This window comes from Tursiops truncatus, chromosome 18 (assembly GCF_011762595.2).
Source record: "Tursiops truncatus isolate mTurTru1 chromosome 18, mTurTru1.mat.Y, whole genome shotgun sequence".
In the NCBI taxonomy this organism is placed as follows: domain Eukaryota; kingdom Metazoa; phylum Chordata; class Mammalia; order Artiodactyla; family Delphinidae; genus Tursiops; species Tursiops truncatus.
The window spans coordinates 32,479,209-32,500,916 of NC_047051.1; the positions used below are offsets into that span (position 1 = coordinate 32,479,209).

Below are 21,708 nucleotides of genomic sequence, written 5' to 3' on the forward strand. Positions count from 1 at the left end.
AGTGTATTTCATTCATCTTTATAGTTCTAATATCTAGCAGAACCCTGAACGGCAATCTCTGAATAATTAACTAATTGACTGGTTAATTATGAAATTTTGCAGTTACCTTGAGTCATGAATTAAGTGTATCTTTTTGGTGGTCTATTGTAGCAGAAGTGAAAAAATGTATTACACAGACTCAGAAAATTGGCAGTATACTCTAGGACAAAAATGTTTTTTTTAGTTTAGTAGGTGTGTGCTCCACATGACAATATGAGTTCACGTTGGTGTATTATTTTACTGTTTCTTTAATGTTTATTAGCTTAATGGCATATTATTTACTAGTCCATTTTAATATGTTTAACAGTTTGATTCATATAGATACAGTAACCAAACTGCTGCAAACCTCAATAAAAGTAGTGGTAAAAAAAGAGAGGAATTAAAATAAATTGATCTCTGCATCCTTCTGGAATGCCCCAACAGTGATCCTAAAGATAAACGTTCTACTACACTCTGTATCCTTCATTAAATGTGCGAACGACTTACTTGATATTAAAAATAACTCTAGTTAACGTTGACTTTTGTGAGGGGGTAGGAGATACTTGAAACAAAAAGAAACAGTAAATCAAGATATGACTATTCATTATAGGAAGACCTTCGTTTGGTCTCGTGCGAAATTAAACTTGGGTACATTTAGAGCATTTAAGGGGTAAGGGAAACAAAACAAACAGAAGCTAATAAACTTGGCTAAATTCAAAAAGGCATTGTAACTGATTTGTTTCAATGTCATATTTGTCGATTTTTGCCAAGTAACATATTTCAAAGTACAGAGTACTTTGTACTACTACTCTGTAATATCATATGAACCGAAATTAGTGAAGGTTTTGTTCCATTCACTCAACATCAAGGTACAACAAACGCACATCTTTGTGTATACAGGAACAACACCAGGAGCATCAGGCTGAAGGAAAAGAAGCCAAAAAGGTGACAGAAGGAGGTGCAACGGTCTGCTCTCTGCTGCCAGGCAATTCTCTCTGTGTCTCTGCATGTATTGCAAGTAGAGGTACAGATGGTTTTCTTCTGCAAGACCTTGACAAGGATGTCTGTATAGCAAACCATCTTGGAAGACAGAGACAGCCTCTCCCCTCCAGAGCAAAAGGGAAGGCAGACCCACAGCCCATTCTGAAAGATCTGTGTTCTCCAAGCTCCTGTAACACGACCTGCCATTGCAGCCATGTCTTCAGACAGTCCCTCCAAAATAAAGACTGGACTCAATTATTTCCTGAACTGAGAACCCAAAAATTTATCAGCTGGCTGGGAGGCCTTGTTGAAAGCACTGTCACCTGGTAGCCCCAACTGACAGAGATCCCAATTGGGGGTCCCCAACAACTATAAACAACATGTTCCTTCCAGGAACACCATGTGCACCTTCAAAACTATGTATCTTGTGGGGAAGCCAGGCATTAACATGCCTCTCTCTCCGAAAACACCATGACTTACACCACAGAGGTGCTCATAAGAGATGCTCAGGTGTGTGAGGAAACAGTACCAGCACACGTACAGCCTCAGACAACTGTGGCCATCTCTCCACACCCAGGCGAACTTTGGTTATTCTGGGGAGTTTCCTGGAGAGAACACTGATCACTACATACGTGCACCTGCAGACAGTTATCCCTACGATGAGTCACTGAATTAGAACAGATGATACGAAATGTGTCCCTGGTTTTAGCTGAAGTAATCAGTGACACTGCAGCAGCCTTGCAAGGCACTCAGGTCAGCTTTCACTCACTGGCAGGGTTGTTACAGATGAAAGAGTTGCCCCAGATGTCCTCCTTGCTGAACAAAGAGAAGTCTGTGCAATCATTAATACCTCAGGCCGAGTGAAAGAGCAACAGAAGAAGATAAGAAAGCCTCCTGGTGTCCTAAGATAGACCCTGACGGTTTACAGGATTTGTTCAGCTGATGGGATCTGGGACCTGGAAGGCATGCCTGAGGTCAGTACTGCAGGGCAGCCTCAACCTGCTGCTTGGAGCACTGCTGACCAGCAGGCTTAATTAAATACTCTGGGAGACAAATGGAATGGAGCTCATCACAGCCTGTATCAGTAAGAGTAACTGCTGCCCATGATACCAGACTTGGATTCTCTAAGCTCAGGGTGTTGTCCCTATAACACAACCCACTGAAACTGGAAACTGGGGTTGACAAAGCTGATACCTGAGCTACTGCTATGGCTGTGGGTAACTGAAGTCCTTTGTTTTTGACCTAGGAGTTTGTGTCTTTTGACAGCAGCACCCATACAAGTGTGGCAGACTAACACAGTAGTTTACAAGTAGCATAAAACCACAGATTCTTTGTGTTCTTGACACTCCAGGAGTCCAGGAAGACACCATAGGAAGGGAAGGTACAGCGTGCCGTCACTGAGGACACAGATGCAGAGGAAAAGTCAAATAGCCAACCCCCAAAACTCCAGGATTCCCACACTTTGATTCCTTTCCTGACAAAAATCTACCACAATCCCATCAGCCCTATGCCCAACAACATGGGTTTGAACAAACTCTTTAGGATCTAGATAATGCTTCAGACACTCTAGCAAAGTATGGCTCTAACAAGAGAAGAAAGAAGACACACATAGAAAGAAAAAATAATAATAAGAGGATAGAAATGAAAATAACAATGAAAATCAAAGTGTGACAGATACTAGAGATTGGTGCACTCACATTATTCCAACCCTCTTCTAAGGAAGACCCAGGCAACACAAGGAGCTAATCACACACATGAAGACTGGACCCTATCAGAATCAGAGGTAGTCACATTATCTTCATCATTATTATTAGCAGACTTAAGTAAATGTAACAATCCTCCCTTAAAAAGTACTTTGAAATAAATATACTTTGCACTAAGAGAAAAATGAGGAATTTTTTAATTTTACTATCTCCCATTTTCTCCAATTTAAAAGCAAACAATTGGTTTCTATTTTATTCAGAGACAAACAAACAAGTTTTATTTTTAATTTCATTTGCTAATATCACCCCTGACTAGTACATTTTAATAAATGCAACTTAAATAGCTAATGGAATAAAATGGGTACTTAGAGCAATAGCTTTATGGGAAAATTGATAATCAGCTAGTTCTAAAATATTTTTTTTATTTTTGTTAACTTTAGAAACACCCAGAGAGAAAAGTATTTAGATATTACTAAAGTACTGCTTGATCATTTTAAAGGAAATAGAATTAGCAAAACCAGAAAAGAGAATCTACTTACTTTTTTCCCCCTAAGTTAGCTATCAGGAAAACAATAACTTTACTCTTAACTTAAGCTTGCTACCTGCTAGCTATTTCATACATTTGACTTAACAGGAAGAAGAAACATCCATTAGAGTATAAACACACAACAAAATGGTTTAGTAGGGAATATTAGAATTGAGAACAATTCTTTGAATTGTTCAATTGAGAACAATTCACAAGAAATGAATTTAAATGATGCTAAAATGACCTTTCACTTCTCACTGAAAATTAAACTTTAAAAACTATATCAAGAAATTATAGTGTTTATAGGACATCAAAAAATAATGACACTACTAAGTGTAACAGAAAATATACTTAATTACAACTTAAGCAATTAGTTTCATAAAAGCTAATATAATCAGCCACCTGTATCCTGATAAAAATTCTTCAAGCAATTTCCACAGCTGTCCAGAAAGAGGCTGCTGCTAGCCCCTCCTCTCCACCCTTAATGCCTTAACACTAAATATGGCAAATAAGCCGTCATTAAGAAAGAAATCATCCCCACAAATATTCACAGTAGCATTGTTCACAATAACCAAAAAGTTTAAAACAGCCCACATGCCCACCACCTGACAACTGATAAACGAAATGCCGGATACCATACAGCAGCATCATATATGGCATCAACAACAACCACAACAAAATGAGGCTCTGATACATCCTACAGCATGGATGAACCTTGAAAATACTATGCTAAGTGAAAGAAGGAAGAAAAGACCACATACTCTGTGATTTCACTGATACCAAACATCTGGAATACAAAACTCTATAGAGGGAGAAAGTAGAGTATTGGCTGCCTACAGCTAGAGATAATGAGGGCACCGAGGGGTGACGGCCAGGGCACGAGGGCTTTCTTTTGGGGATGATGAAAATGTACTAAAATTGATTGTGGTGAAAATTGCACCGTTCTGAATATACATAAAAACATGGAATTGTACACTTTAAATGAATAAATTTTATCTCAATAAAACTGTTAAAAAAATCATTTCAAAATTATATCAATTCTCTAGACGAATATATTTTCATTTCTTCAAGTCTTACTGTCTTCTATGGAATAGTAATCTTAATTTATAGTTTTTAATTAATAGTTCTTTTTATCATATTTTATCGTAACTATAAAGTTATTTTTCCATAACTTAGCACCTTCAGTAAAATCAGACTAACTACCCATAATAGAAATGAATAAATTTACCCAAGAATTTTTTTGACTCATGTAGTTTGCCTTCAAGTTCATACAGTAATCAGGATTTTAAAAGACCAGACAGATTTAGTTTAATGTCTGGTAGCCAAAACAAATTTAATATGCCAAATAACCAAGAATTTTAAGGTTGCAATAGTCAAACTTTCCAATTAATGAGTCAATCATGTCATTTACCTAGGCAAAACTTGACTTTGTTCTTAAAGAGCCCTTCTTTATCCTTTCCCTCACAGCTTTCAAACATCAAATGATGTAATAATGTTGTAAAAAAAGTTGGAACCCCAATTTTATCAAGATTTTTTAAACTTTTATTTTGAAGTAATTATAGATTCATTGGAAGTTGCAAAAAAAAAAAAAAAAATACGTACAGGTTGGTCCTGAGTACTCGTCACACAATTCCTCCCATTGGTAACATCCTGCATCATTATAGTACAATACCAAAACCAAGAAGTGGAAATTGGTACAATCCACAGAGCTTTTTCAGATTTTACCAGCTTTACACTCATCTGTGTATGCATGTACAGTTCTATGCAATTTCATCACATGTATAGATTTGTGTAACCATCACCACAATCAAGATACAGAACTGCTTTAATTGCACGACACTCCTTCCTGCTATTTATTTACAGCCACACCCAACACTTTCCCGGACCCCAATCCAAATCTTTGGCAACCAGTAAAGCAGTAAACTGTTCTTAGAGAACTGTTCTCTATAATCTGGTTATTTCAAGAACGTTATATAGGGCTTCCCTGGTGGCGCAGTGGTTGAGAGTCTGCCTGCCGATGCAGGGGACGCGGGTTCGCGCCCCGGTCCAGGAGGATCCCACATGCCGCGGAGCAGCTGGGCCGTGAGCCATGGCCACTGAGCCTGCGGGTCCGGAGCCTGTGCTCCGCAACGGGAGAGGCCACAACAGTGAGAGGCCCGCGTACGGCAAAAAAAAAAAAAAAAGGAAGAATGTTATATAAATGAAACCACACTGGGCAACCTTTTAGGACTGGCATTTTTCAACAGTGTGTAACCTTTTAGGACTGGCATTTTTCAATCTGCATAATTCTCTGAAGATTCACGCAAGTTGCGTTAAGTCAGTAGTTCATTCCTCTTTGATGTGGAATAGTATTATATGTACGGTGTACCACAGTGTAACCATTCACCTGTTGAGGGACACGGGGTTGTTCCCAGTGTGGGGCTATGACAAATAAACCTGTTATAAAAATTTGTGCATGCATTTTTGTGTGAACATAAGTTTTCATTAGCAAGTTTTCATTAAATGCTGGGTTGTATAGTAAAGTATCAATTTTAATATCAACACTGGTAATGTTTCTTTAAAAAATGAAGATCACATTTAATCTCCACTGACTTTATTTTTTTAATTTACCAAAATTACTTTTTAAAGCTAGCATTTACTGAACGTTTCTTCTAATGAACCAAGCAGCGTACTAAGCATTTAAACCTATATCCTATGTAATCCTTGCATCAACAGTGAGCTAGGTACTGAGATTATTGCCATCTTACAACTGCGAAAACTGAAGTATAGAAAAGATTTGGGAACTGATCCAGAGTCACTAAAGCTACGATGTGAAGAGCTGGGACTCAAATTCAAGCCTGCCTGACTCAGAACTCTATTGTTTTCATCATTCCTGTAACATGTGTGTCATTAAATACAAAAAGTATGCATTAGAACCAAAAGGTCTTTACTTAGGGAATAAACTTTACATGGGACTATTACATTTCATAGTGAGATTTTTAAACTAGACATAATTTCTAATAAGCTGCACAAATTACCAAAATTAATCTAATAACCTAATGGTATTTGCACAAACACTGTGCAAGTAAAAGTTACATGAGTACTAGAGGAAAACCCAGATAAAGTAATTGTTCAGCTTTTCTATACACAGTTTCTTTTAGGCTCACGCTTCATTAGTCCTGTGGTGAACAGGAAATCTGGGGCCAATGAGAAATGAGAAGGAAAGGGAAATAAGGGTAATGGTAAATGGATTAACAGACCCCAGCCCACCGAGGAACTGAAGGAGCAGGGTTGAGGTCAGCGGTGGACACAAAGCCCAGGCCCCCACTCCCAGATGTGGAAGGAGGAGCTCTTTTCCAGAAGCTCCAGGAACTGGACCCACGCAATAGTGACCATACACGTACTCAGATCTTCAAGTCTGCATACTGTCCCGAGAAACCAGTCACACAGGGTTCCTCACCACCATTCACAAACACTGTCACCAGAAGCAGATTCACAAAATACCGTCTTCAGAAATGTCATAATAAATTATTAATATGACAGTCCCTAACATTTTCTGATTTTTCATCAAATACCATGTTTATTTTTTATTAACTTAACACTAAGATCTGGCTTTTCCATTCCTACCACAATGAGAAACAATTAAATGGCTAAAGTACACAGAGCTTTCAAGTAAAAATTAAAACTATAATATTTTACTATTAAGTGTGAAACAGATTTACTTTAGCTATTAGCACCTTGGTTTCCAAATTTTATTGCACATTAGAATCACCTGAGGATCTTTCAAAAATCCCAATAGCCAGGTCCCAACCACACCAATTATTCTTTTTTTTAATTTGAAGGTAGGAATCAGTCATTGATAATTCCTTAAAAATACTTAGGTTTGATTAGCAATGATTGTAACAATAGTTCCAGCAATAAAATTCTTGTGTCTTTAAAAAAAAGGGAGAAATTAAATGAATATTAGACATGCAGCTTGGGTATTACAGTGTTTCAAGTCTAAATGTGACTTTTTGGGAGTGCTTAAAAATCTCTGAAAGAAAAAAAAATCTTTGAAAGGATTTTTCTAAGTGTATCTTGGTCTTTTTACTCATGGACACTCTCAACTTTTCAGATATAAAACTAATACAACGAAAAGCCACAATTCACTCAATTGCCTAGACTTCTTAAAAAATTATAAAAATCAACAATTGAGATAACAATTCATGGACTAGGATTATATATTTCACAGAGAAATCTAGTAAGTCAACTTCTAGGAACCTAAGGAAATAATTATAGGTGTACATAAATTTGTATCTATAAGATAAATTATGATATGTTAGAATTCTGTATTTATTTAAAATGCTATAAAATATTAAATGGCATGTGGGGTTTCATACTACAGTATTAAATATAAGTCAATCAGGAAACAGTTACAAAAAACAGTATGAATGATAAACATGAAACCTACTTGCAATTGAACTGAATTGTGCCGAAGACCTTCCACAATAGAAGAAAATCTGTCAATTTTTCTTTCTTCTCCAGATGATGTTAAAGCTTCTAAAACTTCTTCAAGGCTATTGGAAAATTTGAAATTATAAAGTAAATTACAAACAGCAAATAACCCAATACAATAGCTTAATCTACTAAACTCCAGAGTGACTACTCCTAGGCAACCAATAACATTTTAAAAGTAGCTTACTGATCATATAGCACATATCAAGCATGACCTATGTTACATGTTTTAATTCATTTATTCCTCATAATAACCCTATGATCATGTTTATTTACCAAGCACTTATATAGTACTTACTACACATCAGGCACTATTTAAACCAGTTTACAAATATTAACCATTTTTAATGTATATAATTCTATGAACTCTATAATATGGGATAATTATTTTTATCCCATATTATAGGTTAGGAAACTGAGGAAGAAAAAGGTTAAGCCATTTGTCTAGGGTCTCAGGTCTACTAAATGATAAACCTGTGTAGTGAGCACTATATAAATGCTCTTAACCACTATAACCCTACTCTGTCTTGAGTATAAATAAATGAAGCTCTGGTGCCCAAAAACATATAGTAGTAAGGAATTACAGTCAAATATAAAGAATAATGGTTATGCAAGAAGTATACTTGCTACTTCTTTAAAGAATGCTTATGCTAACAGTACCCAGCATACTGTAAAAGCTCACACAGTTTGTGGACGTAGACACTTTAGTCCTAAGAGTTATTTACTCATTTTGATGACCTATCCTGAAGTCAAGAAATAATAAAAATAATATGGAAGTGGAGGAGGAGGAGTAGAAGAGGGAGGAGGAAAAAGAGGAAGAGGATTAAGAAAGAGAAGGTAAAGGAGAAGGACAAGAAGAAAGGAAAGGAGGGAGGAAGGGATAGGGAAGGAAAAGGGAAGAAGAGAAAAGAGAAGAAACAAGAAGTAAGGGAGAGAGGGGGGAAGAGGAAGGAGGGAAGCCAAGGGAGGAGGATGGAGGAGGAGCAGAAAGGAGTTGGGGGAGAACAGGAAGTATCTTATGTGTCGACATTAAACTCACACTTAGGTTTCTGCACCAAAATTAACATGGCCTTTTTAAAATGGGAAAGTGCAGAAGCTGTACGCCTGGCTTTGCAGCTGGGACTGCAGCAGGCACGGCCTCATCCAGGGATACACACTATAGCTACATATGGGGGCAGAGGGCCGGGGCTGAGTGGTGCCTGTTGACTCTCCAACTAAGTCCAAACTGAGCGGCGCAACAGTCATCGGCCCCACAGGACCTCTACATGGACAATTTTTAAATGTGTGCAGGAGGTTTCACTTACAGGGCTCTGCCTACCCTTATAGGAGGGAGGGCCATTTCTGTTTGTTCTTTTGGTTGTTCAGCTTGTATATCTTTATCATTTATAAAAAGTATTTTAAATAAATTTTAAATGCTTTCTTGTAATAAGAACACTAATCTTCCTTAAAAAGAAAAACAGGTTTATTTTTATTTATCTTTTAATATGTATATAATGGTCTTTTAGTTACAGCTCTAGCAATTGTGGATAATGTCTTTAAAGTTAAAACTTTAGTATGTACTTTACTGTCAAGGACCTTGCACCCTCAACCATTACATTATCAATTACACACTTATTATTGAATTAATTCTATCCAATAAATAAATAAGAAACAGAACCAATTTGTATATTTTTCAAAGTCTCCATTTAGAATATTTATTTAGGTTTTGAGTTCAGAACAGTTTAAATATAATGAAGAAATCCACTTTTCATAGAAACATGTTAGCCCATAACTACTATATTGATTAAGAGAAAAAAATTACTACTCAAACATTTCTGTTCAGCCAATATAAATCTAAATCACCTGCTTAAGTATAGTTCATTTTTTTAAAGTAAATTCTAGACTAAAATAGAATAATGAAAACATTATATGACTCAAACTGTATTAAATTATTATGTAATGAGAGAAATAAGTTGAGAAGACTTACATGCTTTCCTCCCCTACAATGCACACTGCAGAAAGGAGTTTAACCACATCCGTCATCATACTGGGCTTCTCAGGATCAATGGCTCTGGCTAACAAAGAAAGACTCCTCTCTTCACTCATAATTCTTTCCAAGCCATACTACAACATTTTGGAAATAAGAGGTTAAATTTTAGTGGTTAGTTGAAAAAATAGTGCCCTGAAGGAAATGTAGTTATTTTTAAAATGTTTATAAGATAATACACCTGTACATGTAGTAAAGCCAGAAAATATAAAGAATGCATAACATCCTAAAAAAATTCATAGAAGTATTCCCTTTACATTAAGAACTATGAGAATCAATCAAATATAGATAACCCCTCAAAGGTAATTTTATAGCAATATGACTGATAATTACTAAGATAGATAAGTGGCCAACTAGAGAGAGAGAGAAGCAGTGAGGAATACTGAGATTCCCAACAGGAACATACAAAATGAACAGATTGATACTGAACCAGACACTGAGGCCGTGAGGAGCTCTACTGGGAAGGAAGGTTGGTAAGAGGTACCACAAATAAATGCACAGATCACTGTCCCAGAGAAATATAATGTGAACCACATGTGCAATGTAAAATTTCAAACAAAAAGTAAAACTGATTTTAATAGAATTATTCCGATATACCCAAAATATTATCATTTTAACATATAATCAATATAGAACATTTATTGATGAGATATTTTTACTTTTTTTTTCTTCCTAAGTATTCAAAATCTAGTGTGTATTGTACACTTACAGCACATCTCAGTTCAGACTAGCCACATTTCAAGGGCTCAGTAGCCACATGTGGCAACCACATTACACAGTGCAGGCCTAGATAGTAACACTTAGTTCATGAACAGGCAAAAGCTGAAGGGTGATTCGGGCTGATACCATGTAGAAACTGCCATAAGAACATGTGTATTCTGATCTGAACGATATTTTGTTATCAGAAAGACAATGCAGTTGTAAACACATTATATAAATGGAATGATTTTGAATGAGGCCAAAGTTTGCTACTGCCAGGATGTCACATTCAATTGGAAGATGGGAGTTATGTTAATGACTTAGTGTTTTGATTTAAGGATGTATACATCTCTTAGGGTCTACTCACAATTTATGGAAGATAAGTATCAAATAACAGAGGATGAATAGAAGCAATAAAACAGTACTATTTATCTACCATACATCCCAGAGGATCCTTTTAAAGAGTGAGAATTTAGTTTATTAGAATTACTACTAAGCACTAAAAAGGAACTTAATCTCAATTACAGACCTACGAACTCAAAATTAGCACTAGGTATTGGTATCAAAGTAAAATCTATAAGAAGCTTAAATCCAAATGCTTTGAATGTTATGAATGTTATGAAAACTTATTTATAAGTTTCCTGTCTTGTATATCGCATTTACGTAAAGAAGCTTCACACTGTGGTGAAATATTGCACTTGCTTTAAACCACTATCTAAAGAACACAGGTACAAAGGAGGAAGTACAAACAGAAGGGTCAAGGGCCCCAGGGTATGATTTTTGAAGGGACTTCTCTGTCCTGTTGGTGACAGGGAAACGTTTACAAGGAAACAGCTAAACCAACCAGGAAATGCTCACTTTTGTGGTACTCTGGGCTGTTTCATAACTGGAAACAAAGAAAAGCAGGCATGGGGCCAAAGACTACAATATGCCTCGACAATCATTCCAGGGAATTGTCAGAGTTTTGTAATGTACCACTTAGACCCAATTCAAAAAGTCAATCACCCAATGATTACCAAGTACCAAAGGGCTAGCTCTGTCCTAATAAACCTGAGACTGAGTAAAGCTTGCCTTCAGCACTTCCTCCTTCACTTCCCCCACTCTGGGCTGGCATGAGCCAGCACCTGCCCTTCTGGAATCAGAATCCTGTGGCTCCTCCAGCCATTCAAAGCAACTCATACTGATTTCCTCTAAGGGATACCACCTACCTTCTCTGTCAGGCCCTCTGACCCTAAACCATGTGTCAAGAGTGGAACAGGAGCATTCTCTGATCTCCTAGTTTCGACCAGTGTCCTGTGAACTCAAAGCTGCATCACTGGCAATATTCTCTGACTTCACTAATGGAAAATTGTACGGTGCTCATTTTGAGACTGGAATGAGGCCAGGTTACCACTACTGTATCTAGAATTAAAGACTGAACTGCTGCCTACTTGTATAAAATTAATCATTCAATTATTTAAAAAAACAAAGCAAAACTAAACCCGTTGACTCTGTGAGAGAAATAGTCAACTTACCAGTGATGGCACTTAAAGTGCATTAAATGAAGGCTATTAAAAGGTTAGAGAGATAGTGACCAATTTTGGAAGGTCTGTCTCTCCACTGAATGTCAAGGATCCACTCCAGAGTTTAGGAAAACTCAAATTTTCTAAACTGAGGACCAGTGATAGGTTCCCTTTGCATTCTACTTGAGGCCTATTATTACCTCATAGAACTACAGGCCACTGAAGGTGTGTTAGGCAGGAAAAGGTGAATACCCTAAATCCCTGTGTCAGATGCCCTACATGAACATTGGTGCTGAATGACTACCCACGTTGAGTTAATACCAGCAGCAGAGATAACGTAGGGAGGGGGCTGGCTTCAGGAAAAAGGCACCCTCGCTGGGGGTACACACCTTAACACAAAAGGTTAACTGGCCAAAAAGAAACCCCTGTTTTGACTACCTCTTAATTTAAAGGTATTTAACTTTTCATCTTAACTTTTATTTTCTTCCTAATAAATACTCAAAATCTTCTTCTATTTAAACACTATTATAAAGTTCAATTTAGTATTATAAAAAAATTCAATTTCATACAATGATATAAGATTCACTCATAATATCAATTATATGATTAATTACTAGTACCAAATAAGGTACTAGTACATACATTTTTTTCTCTTAAAGCCTATATTTTTCATCATTCAATGAACTTTTATAAAGACTGCACAGTAAGGTAGAGGAAAAACCATCAACCAATCCTGGAAAAAATATATTTACCAAAAAATTTCACATATAATTATGTTTAGAATTCAGACATTATAATTCCACGTATCAGTAACTTTTTATTCATAGCAGCATGACAGTAATAAATGCAAATGGAATATATTCCAGCTCCACATAAACTATAAACAAAATAATCCATTATTTAACAATAAATCACATTATATTAATTAGAATATAAATACATAAAGTTTACTCCCTTTCCAATTCAGTCTTAAACCAAGTAGGAATATTATCTTCTATATACCACTTCACTTTAACCATGACATTCTTAAATTCAAATTATGATCCAAATACCCCGTGCCCCTTTGTTTTGGAAAAATGTTCCTGGGTTTTCGCTGCTCTTAGCCTTCCCATCACCAGTGAAATTTCCAGTTGCTATATTCTTATTTTAGAAGCCCCCCCACTCCACCTGAAAGCAAGTGTTATATACTCAGTGTGAAAAGATGTCTCCCTATGAGCAATTTGATTCCTTTATTCACTCACTCTTAAAACATACTCTACAAAGGTTACATAATATATCTAAAATCGAATTCTCACAAAACAGTGAGTTCAGTACAGAAAGTACTTGTGATTTCTACATCAGATATTTTCCCTGAAAATCGTATCTGATTGGAGGAAGCAGGGAGGTGAAAAATATTTCATTGGTTAAAAATAGAAAACTCCAGAAAATGATGAAAAATCCATAAATAATTCAATTAAAAAATAATTATAAAATATAAATATTTGCTGAATTTAATAAAAAGAAATGTAAATGTCAATAATTTAAGTACAAGTACTTAAATACGAAGTTCTCTAAAAGTTTATTTTAAAAATGAGGATAGGGTTTCCCTGGTGGCGCAGTGGTTGAGAATCTCCCTGCTAATGCAGGGGACACGGGTTCCAGCCCTGGTCTGGGAGGATCCCGCATGCCGCGGATCAACTAGGCCTGTGAGCCACAACTACTGAGCCCGCGCGTCTGGAGCCTGTGCTCCGCAAAAAGAGAGGCCGCGATAGTGAGAGGCCCGCGCACCACGATGAAGAGTGGCCCCTGCTTGCCACAACTGGAGAAAGCCCTCGCACAGAAACGAAGACCCAACACAGCAAAAATAAATTAATTAATTAATTAACTCCTACCCCCAACATCTTCAAAAAATAAATAAATAAGGATAAGGCAAAAATATTAAAAATTAAAATTAATCAGAAATACAGTTTTGCTATAAAACACAAATCATCACCCAACATAGATAAAAGTTCCTCTCCCGCTGTCTAATGAATGAAAACACCTATCATTACTGCACACATCATGAGATAGATATGATTAGATGTTAGAGCTAGAGACATGGCATGGAATAGAGCTAATTTCTGCAATTAACAGTATGAAAAAAAGGAAACACAGTTTGATAAACCCAGCTTCAGTACAGAGCATAAACCATTTCTCTCTTCTAATATATCCTCTTTAAATATTCAAACTGCAGACCTGTCATATTATATTTGGTTTCAATATTACAGTTGGCTCTTGAACATCACAGGGGTTAGGGGCACCAACTCCTCATGCAGTCAAAAATCCGAGTATAATTTCTGACTCCCCCAAGATTTAACTACAAATAGCCTACTCTTGACCAGAAGTCTTACCAATAACCCAGAGTTGATTAACACGTATTTTGTATGTTATATGTATTATATACTATATTCTTACAATAAAGGTAGAGAAAAGGTTATTTTAAAAAAGCAGAAGGAAGAAATAATACACTTACAGTACAAATATGTATTTATTTTTAATAATCCACATATAAGTGAACCAGTGCAGTTCAAACACATATTGTTCAAGGGTCAACTGTACTTGGATTAAGCATCATTGTTCCTCCACCTCTGGGACCTGTTCATATCTGTTCACATTAATTTCATTAAAAATTTAAATCTCTAGACTATAAAAATGAAGTCTTTCCAACTTAATTCTTTGGTAATAAGTATTACTGCAGACCACATTTAATAATCGTTTATGATTTCAAAGCTGATTCATGCTATACTTCTGAAAATTAAAAGAGAAGACGGAAGGGAGAAAGAGAAGGGAAAAAAAAGAGGACAGATAAGGATGTAGAGAGGTAGGGAGGAAGGACAGGAGGAAAAGAAAATTAATCTGCGCATGAAGGGTTAAGCACCAGAAGAGGATCTATTCATCCCCAAGTTTCTCCTGTTGAGAGAGTTGATTTGACAGAAAACTAGAAATCAATACTTCAATATTTTTTCCATTGTATACTGAAGAGCTTATCAAAGCAATGCATCACTTTAGTGCAAATTCTATATTACATAACTCTTCTTTCATAAGAATTTCTGTAAGAACTGATAAAGAACAACTACAATTACCTATGTACATACCTGGGTGTTCATCAAGGCCTTTAGACACTGTATGACTTTGTGCTGATTCTTCTTTATCATTTTTTCTTGTCTGCATAAAAGATATCAATGTTGGAATCATCACTGGACATGCAAATGTAGCTTAATTAGAAATAATGATTAGCAATACTTACATTTTGCCACTAATCAGCTTTTCCAAAATGTCCAGTAATAATCCAAGCCCCTCATGTCCAAAGCTCTCCACCCAACTGAAAAACAGAAGAAAGGGTAGTCATATATTAAGTCAGTATTCTAGTTTGGAATATCACAATAACGCTATATACTCACAAATATTTTGCACTTGTTATATTCTAGTCATAAATACAATAAAAGAATAACACTATGTGTAAAATCATTCATGATTCATAATCTTTGTGAAAAAAGGAGCGATGATGTGATAAGCCAGTGATGTGCTGAACCCAGCTTGCACTTGGCTTGTGAGAGCTGAGTGTGCCCAGCTCTTCCATGCCCCATGTCCATTGACATCATGTTAGTAGCTTAAAACCTGCCATGTTGGAAGTATTGACACTACAGAAATCAGCAAATGCTGCCAATCAGAGTATCCCCTCACCCAGAGCTGGCTGTTAAACATTTAACAGCACACCACTGGATAAGCCTCACTCTGGACTATTCCAAAGAGCAGAAATTGGGCAAGGGAGCAATATTTAAAGAGAAAAGATTCCGGTCTACATAAAGAAAAAGATTACTGGAAAAATTAGTCAAAATATTGTAAAAGCATGTTCTAGGAGAATTTTCCAAACCACTAAAATACATCTTTATAAATGTTAACAATTTATTAAATTTCAACGTTCAGTTGCACTTTTAAAAACAGCTTTATCATTATTTTTATTTATTATTTATTTATATTTTTTTGCGGTACACGGGCCTCTCGCTGTTGTGGCCTCTCCCGTTGCAGAGCACAGGCTCCAGACGCGCAGGCTCAGCGGCCATGGCTCACAGGCCCAGCCGCTCCGCGGCATGTGGGATCTTCCCGGACCGGGGCACAAACCCGTGTCTCCTGCATTGGCAGGTGGACTCTCAACCACTGTGCCACCAGGGAAGCCCTATCATTATTTTTAAATAAATATTTTCATCTTGACCCAACCACCTCTATTCCATTAAACCCATTAATATAATCAAAGTATGTATGCAATTAGGATAGCAGTGCCAATAGTCAACAGCTCACCTTGATTATAGGAAAACCACCTTAGGACAAATCAGTGTTGATTTGGAAAGCCTAGCACAATAAATAAAATAATGTTAACAAAAAGTCTTCCAAAAAGTAGAGGAAAGAAAAAGATATAATATGCTATATATGTGTATTTCTTTGTATGTATGTGCTTGTATACATATTTGTTTGTATGTATGATTTTATGTGTGTATGTGTGTCTGTGTGTAGCCTTTGAAAAATGGAATATTAATAACAAACTTTCATCCAATAATCAAAAGCAGGATGTTATATAAAGAATAAAAAATGTAAGTCACATACCAGCTTATAATGCCATTTTCTTACTTAAGACACAATATTAATTCCTTAGAAAATAAGAGTAAACACCAAATGTAATATATTTGCATGAAAAATAAAAATATTATTTTAAAAATTCCAGGGACTTCCCTGGTGGTCCAGTGGTTAAGACTCGGCACTTCCATTGCAGGGGGCGCAGGTTTGATCCCTGGTTGTGGAACTAAGAGCCCACATTTTTGGCATGGTGTGGCCAAAAATTAAAAAAAAAAAATTCCCTCTTCTTCACTTGTACACTTCTGTGAACATGGCTTAATCACCTACAAATAGTCAGAGTTTCTGATTTTAACCACCCCCCCACAAAGAAAAGAATTTGCCATTTAGATTGGCAGACTCATCTCAGACTATTTTACTCATCTCTTCTCTATGAAAACCACAGAATAAGTAATTCAAGAATGCACTTAAACAGGAAAGATACTCCATGTAAAAGAAAAGACTGAAGATCACTACTATAGCTAAGGTGAAGAAAAAAGTTCAATATAAGTTGGTGTTTTCAAACCAGGATGCTACTTCAAAAGTTAAGAGTTTACTCTCCACTATCAGCATCGCACAGATTACTTGTAGGCATTTCAAATCTTGCTTTCATATTTCATGTAAACGCCTACAGCATCCCACTTAACTGTTTGCCTTGTTGACATCCAATTCTGTATTTATTCTTATTTCACTTGCAACAGGGAAGCTTGAAATCAAACATGCAAGGAGTAATTTGAACGTTTTACTTGGGCTGGAACTGAGATGTGTGGACCGACTGTTCATCAGACCCTCCTGTCTTAGTACCTCACAGTAAGACTTCAGTATTTTGTTTGAAGTGTTTCTCAACAATCTCTATATTCAAAAGTATATCCATTAAGATATCGTAAAGCTAATATAAATGGTTTAGGATTCTTCATACTGCTATCACCTTCAATCATCATACAGAATAAAGTTACTATTCCTAAAACTGCCTTATAACAAAATACACAAAGTATTTTAAAATTATGTTAATGTAACAAAAAGATTTTCTTGCACATGATATGCTCATGTTGGAGCCCACTATAAAATTCAGGAAGCATATCAATCCAGGTAAATCAAGTCTGAGTAATAAATAATAGAACACAGCTATTTTGAAGATTTATCACCCTATTATAACAACTATTTAACTACACAATACTGGGATCCACAGAATTTCTCAAATCAACTATTTCTGGACCCACTAAATAACTCTCTTCTACAATGCAGAACATGAGTCATTAAAGTAAAACTTATGTCCACTCATGCATATTACATATGAACTAATTCTCTATAAAAGAAACTTACTAAGGTTGAATGTAAAGAAGCATTATACCCAGTTACTTTACACTACAACCTTTTAACTCACGGTGGGAATTAATTTCTTGACAATGATAATATCAGAGAGATTGGCAACAGCCTTCTGAAAGCCAGACTATACTTTACATCATAAAACATATCAATAACAAGGAAAGTCAGACAGGGTGCAGGGAAAGGAAGATAAGATGCTTGATATAATATGTAAACATAAAAAGAAAGCTGATGAAAATACTTAGTGAAAAGGTAATATTATAATACAAACTAAATGTGCATAAAAAGTTTCCATGTTTTTCTTAAAAATTTGCAAGGCCAACATATTCTTGTATTAACAAGTTATCATTCACAAACCCATTCTCTCAAAACCCTTGCCCTCACCCCTATTATTTTCAGCAATGTTATTTTTAAGAATAGGAGCAAATATCATTTCCTATCTCTTCTGGAAAAGATGTTCAAGATAAAAAAGTGATATTGAGTAGACAGGTCTGCAGTGCTGACAGAGGTTTATTAAAATCGATAGCTTTCTACAGAAGTGAAAAATTTCTCATCATCAATGTAAGAAGCAACCTGGAAAAAAATTATCAACTGATCTATAAATGATCAATATTCAGGAAACAAAATCTATGCTATTTATTCTGTGCCTGACAGCATAGTGCCATAGGGCATTATGTGGTTTAACTAAAACACCTGCATTCATGGATGAATAAGCACTGGGCAAATGTTTTTTTATTTGTGAATAGAAATGACAGAGATTAGTATGACGTGTAATGGAAAAAAAAAAAACGCTTTAAAACATCAGAAAGTAATGTGCTAAGTACTAATTTAACACAAAATCTACCTCTTAAAATTCCATAACGGGAGAAGGTGAGATTTCCACTATTGAGAAACAACGGAAATGAGCTACAGCTGCTCACTGGAGAACTGAAAGATCGAGATACAGAGCTCAATGATATGGGTGCAGTACATCAGACACAACTTCTTTCACAGGAAGAGGATCGGCAGAAAGCGTTGACTTTGGAAGAATGTTGCAGCAAATTAGAAGGAAACTTTATGTCTTGATTCCATCAAGGACGAATCTGAGAAATGAAAACTGACAACAACTCTCTCGGACACCTTAACCGGACAGCAGCTACTATTAGAAGCCCTCTTTTTGAAGAGAGAGGGATGCCTACCGTCCCCATTCCTCAGAGAGGGTGATCACAGAGAGGACATTCAGATGTTAATCCTGTGGTTTGTGAGCAACTTGTATTTTCTAGAGATTTCACAATGGAACTATCCATTAAAAAACTACTGCTAGGGTGGACCTTCAAAATGGCGGAGGAGTAAGACGTGGAGACCACCTTCCTCCCCACAAGTACATGAAAAATACATCTATGTGTGGAACAACTCCTACAGAACACCTACAGAACGCTGGCAAAGGACCTCAAACGTCCCAAAGGGTAAGAAAATCCCCACGTACCTGGCCATGTGACTGACAGGGTCTTGGTGCTCCAGCCTGGTGTGAGGCATGAGCCTCTGAGGTAGGAGAGTGGAGTTCAGGACACTGGACCACCAGAGACCTCCTGGCCCGATGTAATATCAATCGGTGAGAGCTCTCCCAGAGACCTAAGACCCAACTCCACCCAATGGCCAGCAAGCTCCAGTGCTGGACGCCCCAAGCCAAACAACTAGCAAGAAAACAAACAATCCTTTAGGCAGAGGGGCTCCCTAAAATCGTAATAAGTTAACAGACATCACAAAACACACCATGTGACACAGCCCTGCCCACCAGAAAGACAAGATGCAGCCACACCCACCAGAACACAGGCACCAGTCCCCTCCACCAGGAAGCCTACACAAGCCACTGAACCAACCTTACCCACTGGGTGCAGACACCAAAAGCAACAGGAACTATGAACCTGAAGCCTGCAAAAAGGAGACCTCAAACACAGTAAGTTAAGCAAAATGGGAAGACAGAGAAATATGCAGCAGATGAAGGAGCAAGAAAAAAACCCACCAGACCAAACAAATGAAGAGGAAATAGGCAGTCTACCTGAAAAAGAATTCAGAGTAATGATAGTAAAGATGATCCAAAATGTTGGAAATAGAATGGAGAAAATACAAGAAACACTTAACAAGGACACAGAAGAACTAAAGAGCAAACAAACAATGATGAACAACATAACAAGTGAAATTAAAAATTCTCTAGAAGGAACCAATAGAAGAATAACTGAGGCAGAAAAAAATGGATAAGCAAAGTGGAAGATAAAATAGTGGAAATAACTACCACAGAGCAGAATAAAGAAATAAGAATGAAAAGAATTGAGGGCAGTCTCAGAGACTTCTGGGACAACATTAAATGCACCAACATTCGAATTATAGGGGTCCAAGAAGAAGAAGAGAAAAAGAAAGGGTCTGAGAAATATTTGAAGAGATTATAGTTGAAAATTTCCCTAACATGGGAAAGGAAATAGTTAAGTCTAGGAAGCGCAGAGAGTCCCACACAGGATAATTCCAAGGAGTAACACACAAAGACACATATTAATTGAACTGTCAAAAATTAAATACAAAGAAAAAATATTAAAAGCAGCAAGGGAAAAACAACAAATAACATACAAAGGAATCCCCATAAGGTTTAAGGTTAACAACTATTCTTTCAGCAGAAACTCTGCAAGCCAGAAGGGAGTGGCAGGACATATTTAAAGTGATGAAAGGGAAAAACCTACAACCAAGATTACTCTACCCAGCAAGGATCTCATTCAGATTTGACAGAGAAATTAAAACATTTACAGACAAGCAAAAGCTAAGAATATTCAGCACCACCAAACCAGCTTTACAACAAATGCTAAAGGAACTTCTCTAGGCAGTAAGCACAAAAAAAGGAAAAGACCCACAAAAACAAACCCAAAACAATTAAGAAAGTGGTAATAGGAACATACATATCAATAATTACCTTAAATGAAAATGGAGTAAATGTCCCAACCAAAAGATATAGATAGACTGGCTGAATGAATGCAAAAACAAGACCCATATATATGCTGTCTACAAGAGACCCACTTCAGACCTAGGGACACATACAGACTGAAAGTAAGAGGATGGAAAAAGATATTCCATGAAATGGAAATCAAAAGAAAGCTGGAGTAGCAATTCTCATCAGACAAAATAGACTTTAAAATAAACATTATTACAAGAGACAAAGAAGGACACTACATAATGATCAAGGGATCAATCCAAGGAGATATAACAATTGTAAATATTTATGTACCCAACATAGGAGCACCTCAATACATAATGCAAATGCTGACAGCCAAAAAAGGGGAAATTGACAGTAACACAATAATAGTAGGGGACTTTAACACCCCATTTCACCAATGGACACATCATCCAAAATGAAAATAGATAAGGAAACACAACCTTTAAAAGACACATTCAACAAGATGGACTTAACTGATATTTATAGGACATTCCACCCAAAAACAACAGAATACACTTTCTTCTCAAGTGCTCATGGAATATTCTCCAGGATAGATCATATCTTCGGTCACAGATCAAGCCTTGGTAAATTTAAGAAAATTGAAATCATATCAAGTGTCTTTTCCCACCACAACTCTATAAGACTAGATATCAATTACAGGGGAAAAAAACTGTAAAAAACATAAACACATGGAGGGTAAACAACACAGTACTAAATAACCAAGAGATCACTGAAGAAATCAAAGAGAACATTAAAAAATACCTAGAAACAAATAAACAACCTAACCTTACACCTAAAGCAATTAGAGAAAGAAGAAACAAAAAACCCCAAAGTTAGCAGAAGGAAAGAACTCATAAAGATCAGATCAG

At 36.4% G+C, this 21,708-nt stretch overlaps 1 protein-coding gene across 1 annotated transcript in view; it reads right to left on the reverse strand.

The window, feature by feature from the left end:
* DIAPH3 (diaphanous related formin 3) overlaps positions 1–21,708 on the reverse strand; it is a 539,529-nt gene that overhangs the window by 357,472 nt on the left and 160,349 nt on the right. Inside the window, exons 6-9 of the mRNA XM_073795265.1 lie at positions 15,194–15,268; positions 15,042–15,111; positions 9,668–9,804; positions 7,654–7,763 (exon numbers count right to left, since the gene is read on the reverse strand). Coding sequence (XP_073651366.1) covers positions 7,654–7,763; positions 9,668–9,804; positions 15,042–15,111; positions 15,194–15,268 — 392 coding nt within the window. The remainder of the gene's footprint in view (positions 1–7,653; positions 7,764–9,667; positions 9,805–15,041; positions 15,112–15,193; positions 15,269–21,708) is intronic.